The 6,000-nt window shown below is 50.4% G+C and overlaps 1 protein-coding gene across 1 annotated transcript; it reads left to right on the top strand.

Annotated features, from left to right (window-relative positions):
* The first annotated feature begins 4,191 nt into the window (after positions 1-4,191).
* On the top strand, positions 4,192-5,230 carry POMC (proopiomelanocortin). Its single transcript, XM_086699823.1, has one exon. It carries the CDS (start codon positions 4,209-4,211, stop codon positions 5,043-5,045), a length of 837 nt encoding a protein of 278 aa, XP_086555949.1. The 5' UTR covers positions 4,192-4,208; the 3' UTR covers positions 5,046-5,230.
* The last annotated feature ends 770 nt before the right edge of the window (positions 5,231-6,000 follow it).

Raw genomic sequence — 6,000 nt, 5'->3', positions numbered from 1 at the left:
TTTTTAGAAAATGGAAATCATCATCCCAGAATGACCAACCTTGAGGAGAACTGAAGTATAGTTGAGGGGACTGCCAGATCTGTATGATTTTACTTCTTTCTTTATGAATATGTTATTTTACACTTGCCCATAGTGATATGTAATTATGATTTTTCTTTAAAAATTTTTAATGTTTATTTATTTTTGATAGAGAGAGAGAGAGAGAGAGAGAGCGCAAGCAGGGGGAGGGACAGAGACAGAGGGAGACAGAATCTGAAGCAGGATCCAGGCTCAGAGCTGTCAGCACAGAGCCCAACGTGGGGCTTGAACCCACGAACTGTGAGATCATAACCTGAGTTGAAGTCAGATGCTCAACTGACTGAGCCACCCAGGTGCCTCTGTAATTACCATTTTTCTGCTTCTCTTGTAACTCTTGGCATCGTTATGGCCCAAATGTGTTGTGTGGTCTCAGAGCTTTAATCTAAATTGCTTTGCCCACCAACTTAGGGCTCCATTCTCGAACTAGAGCATCAAAATTCTACAACAGGAGCAGCCTGCCCCTGGTCAAGACTGGACACCAAGGTGGATCAATGCTCTCCCAGTTGCCCCTTCAGCCTGAGGTGCTGATGGGCCAGCTCACTGGCTGCCAGCGCCATCTAATGGCTGCTCTGAAAACACTCCGATTGTGCCTGGCAATCATTCAAGAAGGGAGCCATGAGCTAGCTCAGCTTTGGGGGGGGGGGGGGGGGGAGTGGGGCTGGGGCAAAGAAAAGGAAATGGTTTTCTAAAGTAGACAACAAGAGCCAGAGAGAACTTTCATTTCCAAAGCCTTCTCTATAAAAAAGCCTTGGCCACCCTTCCACAAATGAGAGGTTTCTTTTAGGCAAACATTTTAAAATGCAAATGTCCATTAAGAGAGATAAGAAAATTAGTCATCCACCCCTTAATGTGAATTACTTTTCTCATTTCATGAGGTTTCTTTCTACAGCTGGTTGAAGAGATCTTCTGAAATCCAAAATGATTGTGGGTTGGTGGTGAGCTAATGAATAAACTTGGGGTCAACTCTGGAAGCTGACTTGGGTGAGGGGGGACAATGCAGTGGGAGAGCTAGAGGAAAGTGTTGGGCACAGGGGGCAAAAGGCAGCATCACTGCTCTCCTCTTTACTGCATCCTGACCTCTTGACTTCAGCATCTGCCCAGGTACTTTCTGGCTTCTCGGAAAGTGTCTTTGGTGGGTGCTCACAATGGGGGGTGGGTAGTGCCCTTCTGCTTTGTAGGTCCATCTTCTTCCCTTCTACATTTATAGTGTCTTCAAGTCCAGCTATTTCAGACTGCATCTGAGAGGCTCTGAGAACAAGAGGAGGTCTGGTATATGCTCAAGAAGATGGGCCAGTTTTAAAACAATGGGGTTCTGCTTTAAAAATAAATCTCAAAGCTGCAGGAATCTGAGAAATAGTTATCATCTGAGTGATTTGTGCACAAGACATCAGATTAGGTTAGCTTAGGTTTTGGCCACACTGACCAGGGGTTTTATTTGCCTTTATACAAACCTACTATTTGTAGGAAACAATTTCTGAAGAATGATAGGATCCTGGTGGAGCAGGAGGGAAATAGACCATCTTGAGCAGGAATTTCAGAATCCTTTGTCTTTCCCAAGTTATTCCTTGAATCTGGCATGTTAGGACTGGAGCTTCATGAAAACGGTGAAATAGGAAAGAAAGTTCAGGGAAACAGGACAATTAGCCTTGCCTTGTCATGAACACCCAAATTATTATCTCTCTCTGGAAGGAGATAATAATTTCCTCATCTCTCAAATAAGGGGCCGGACCAAATGATCTCTAAAATAGCTTCCAGCCCTAACCTCCTTTGGGATCTGATTTTAATAGGAGACAAAGGGGAAATTGCACATAGATTTCCCAGGTCCCGCTCCCCTCCTCTCCACCACAACTCACACCAAACTTCTCCTTGAACTGCTCCTGTCCTCAAAAAGCCTTGAGCTCCACAAGTGAATGTGTTGTTAATATTGGCTCACAGTCCTTCCTGGTCAGTGGCCAACATTGTTCTGCTCCTTGTAGGGGTCCCACCAATCTTATTTGCCTCTGCAGAGCCTCAGCCTGCCTGGAAGATGCCGAGATCGTGCTGCAGCCGCCCAGGGGCCCTGCTGCTGGCCTTGCTGCTTCAGGCCTCCATGGAAGTGAGTGGCTGGTGCCTGGAGAGCAGCCAGTGTCAGGACCTCACCACGGAAAGTAACCTGCTGGTATGTGGGCTATGGCCGCCATCTTGGTTGGGCATCAGATGGGACTGGGGCTGGAACTGGGAAGGCACAAAAGAAAGGGGAGTGGGGAAGGGGAAATTCATTCCCAGAGATATGGGTAATTCAGCTCAGGGCAGAAACAGATCTCTAGGGTGAAGCCAGAATTGAGCCAAGGAGGGGAGGAAGCAGCTCTAGGGAGATGGGTCTGGCCCACAATTTCCACTTGATTATCTTCCTGCCCTGTCTTCTTGTATGAAGACCCCACTCCGTTTAAGCTATTTCGAGATATCACCATTAAAAGAATAAGAGTGATAGTAACAGTAATAATAGTTATCGCTCTATTGATTCTGTATTTTCAAGCTTTCGGCCTTTTTATTCCTTTTTAAATAACCTCGTGTCCCTTGCCATTTTCATTCCATTTTTACTCCCTTTCTATCTACTATCAAGTACAAAGGCAGCTAGGTAGTACTACAAATCATCTCTAGAGGGAGAAGGAAGAAGCCGGGTGCCATTTTCCTCTAACTGGTGCCAAATGTCTCATGATTCTTCTGGAGGACTGACCTTCCACGGCCTTTCCAGAAGCATGTAAAGGCCCTTTGTGCCAGGCTGGAATTGTGTGTGTGTGTGTGTGTGTGTGTGTGTGCGTGTGTGTGTGTGTACTGGGAGGCACAAATGAGAAGCTATACCAAGTCAAGGACTACAAGACACACTGCCAGTGTCAGTGACTGAGCTCCATCCTGCTGCCAGCACCCGCCCGGTGAGGGTGGACTGTACGTCACTACATTCAGTGTGTTTTGTCAGTGGAGAAACTAGTTAAGGTGGAGAGAGAGAGAACTCAAAAACACAGGGCAACCTGCATGTGTGGCATGCAAAATAGAAAGATAATAGAAAGTAAAAATTAAAATAGAAAAATAGTAAACAATAAAATAGAAAGAACGGGCCCAGGGAATTCTGTGAGTTCTAGTTCAGGGAGAGACCCAAGAGACTCTCGGTGGGAGATACCCACCGCGCAGCCTCTCCTGCTGAGAGCCCACCAGGGAAGGAGCTCCGAGCGTGGTCAGAACCCATGGGTTCTAAGCTCTGTCACCGAAGAGTCGTGGGAACTGGCCAAGCTCCTTTCATGTCCCTGAGCCTCCTGCTTTGTTATGTGTCCAGGGGGGAGGAGCATGAGATAGTTTTTACTTTCCACTGTTAATATTCTGCAGTTTCATAATTCTAAATCTCTGGAGTATGAAATTCCCAACTCAACAGAAGGGGTGGGGATCATTCTGTTTCCTCCTTTGCAGTCCCACATAACTGAGAACTCCAGGCTGCAGCCTATAGGTCATTTTCCCAAGCAAATGTGCACTGTACTCGAGTTGTCTGCTTACAGAGAGCAGAGACATAGGCTCCATGACCCAAGCAATGGAAACAATCCTGGCTGTTTACCCCTCCCTCCGGTCAGAATGAGGTGACAGGGAAGTGAACCACTCCCTCCGAAAGCTCACTGATTGGGGAAAGTGCAGGATCAGCTCAAAAGACTTGAAAAAAAAAAAAAAAACCCACGCAAAAAAGTGCAAGATAGCATGGGAAAACATTTGACGCATGCACAGGGAGATGGCTGGGGTAGGGCATGAGTTAGGTTTGCAGATCACTGGGGTCAGGTTGAGGCATAACTGAAAATATAGGCTCTGGAGGCCAGATTCCTCCCACCTGAATAGATTCTGCCCCCAATTTCAGCCCAATGCCCTTCCCAGACGTGAACTGAACCATATTTATTTATTCAATATTCATTAAATGCCAACAACTATCTCCGATTTACCATTTATTGATCAATTCCTATATATCACGCATATAACGGTAAGGAACTGACCCTATTCACAAAAGCCCTGGGATAAGTAAACCACCGAATGGGATGGGGTATCTCTAGTGGCTGCGAGGCAGAAGAACCAAGGGGCCCAGGGGACAAAAGAGGCGATTGCCTCAGCCGAGTCGGATGTCCGCGGGCGCCACGAGGACAGGTCCTCGGCAAGGAGGCCACGGCCGCCAAAGCCCTATCCTATTACCCGCCCACACGTGCCCAGGGTCTGGGGCGCGCAGGGGCGGAGCGCGCAGGCGCCGCGCGGGGGCGGGGGCGGGGCTGCAGGGCGGGACCGCCCTAACCCCGCGCTCGCCGCCCTCCCCGCAGGCGTGCATCCGGGCGTGCAAGCCGGACCTCTCGGCCGAGACGCCCGTGCTCCCCGGCAACGGCGACGAGCAGCCGCTGACCGAGAACCCCCGGAAGTACGTCATGGGCCACTTCCGCTGGGACCGGTTCGGCCGCCGGAATGGCAGCGCGGGCCAGAAGCGCGAGGAGGAAGAGGTCGCGGCGGGCGACGGCGGCCCCGGGCCCCGCGGCAATGGCGGGGAGCTGGGCCTGCGCGAGGGCAAGCGCTCCTATTCCATGGAGCACTTCCGCTGGGGCAAGCCCGTGGGCAAGAAGCGACGCCCCGTGAAGGTGTACCCCAACGGCGCCGAGGACGAGTCGGTCGAGACCTTCCCCCTCGAGTTCAAGAGGGAGCTGGCCGGGGAGCGGCCGGAGCCGGCGCTCGGCCCCGAGGGCCCGGCCGACGGCGCCGCGGCCCTGCCCGACCTGGAGTACGGCCTGGTGGCAGAGGCCGAGGTGGCCGAGAAGAAGGACGAAGGGCCCTATAAGATGGAGCATTTCCGCTGGGGCAGCCCGCCCAAGGACAAGCGCTACGGCGGCTTCATGACCTCGGAGAAGAGCCAGACGCCTCTGGTGACGCTGTTCAAAAACGCCATCATCAAGAACGCCCACAAGAAGGGCCAGTGACGCGCAGCGGGGCCAGAGGCTTCTCTTCCCAGGAAGTCGACCCTAAGGCCCCTTCTTCTCCCCTGCCCTCCTGCCGCCTCCCAGCCTGGGTGTGCTACTCGCTCAGGCCGGGTATAGCCCCAGATAGTCAGCCTCTTAAAGCTGCCTGTAGTTAGGAAATAAAACCTTTCAAGTTTCGCATCTGACTCCGACTTTGTCCGTTGGGTGAATGAAATAAAAATACATAATCCATATACCAAAAAAAAAAAAAAAAAAAGCAGCATATATTGGAGAGACAGTGGTTGCCGTGTGGCCACGTGGTACTACGTTTTATAGGTCATCGTGGGGATGAAAATGCCCACCCCTCCGTGGGTCTTAAAGGGAAGGGTGCAGGGTCTCCCCACCGACCCTCTGTTAAAGAACAAAAACTCAACCGAGTAAATCTGAAGATCTAATTGGTCTTACTAAGTGACTTCATGAGTCCGGTAGCATCCCATCTAGTAAGTAGAGGGAGACTTAGGGGAGTTCTATAAGACGGAAGGTTTTTACATTTTTTGGTTTTTTAGTTTTATTATTAATTTTGAGAGAGTGCGAGCCAAGGAAGGGCAGAGAGAGAGAGGGAGAGAGAGAATCCCAACCAGGTTCCCACTATCTGCACAGAGCCCGACTAGGCTCACAACAGGGAGATCTCACAAACAGGGAGATTATGATCTGAGCAGAAATCAAGAGCTGGACGCTTGACTGACTGAGCCACCCAAGTGCCCCAAGATGGAAGATTTTTATAGGAAGGAGGGTTGGGCAAGAAAGTTACCAGCAAAAGAAAAGAAAGGCTTGTTCCAGTCAAGGTCTTGCCCTTGGAAAAGCAGGAAGTCTTATGCTGATCACCTGACCTTTGGGGGTGGGAGGGTGTCCACACGTGCACCTGCACAGGCCTGCGTTTGACCTGTGCGCAAATGGAAAGGGCCTGGGTGATAGA

Source organism: Puma concolor, chromosome A3 (assembly GCF_028749965.1).
Source record: "Puma concolor isolate L17-30 chromosome A3, mPumCon1.1.hap2, whole genome shotgun sequence".
In the NCBI taxonomy this organism is placed as follows: Eukaryota; Metazoa; Chordata; class Mammalia; order Carnivora; family Felidae; genus Puma; species Puma concolor.
The sequence above is the reverse complement of the archived record's forward strand: the minus strand, read 5'-3'. Positions and strand labels throughout refer to the sequence as shown.

What these genes read in the sequence shown, in the direction of transcription:
- POMC (XM_086699823.1), top strand. Translation starts at nt 4,209, where the DNA reads ATGTCCGCGGGCGCCACGAGGACAGGTCCTCGGCAAGGAGGCCACGGC.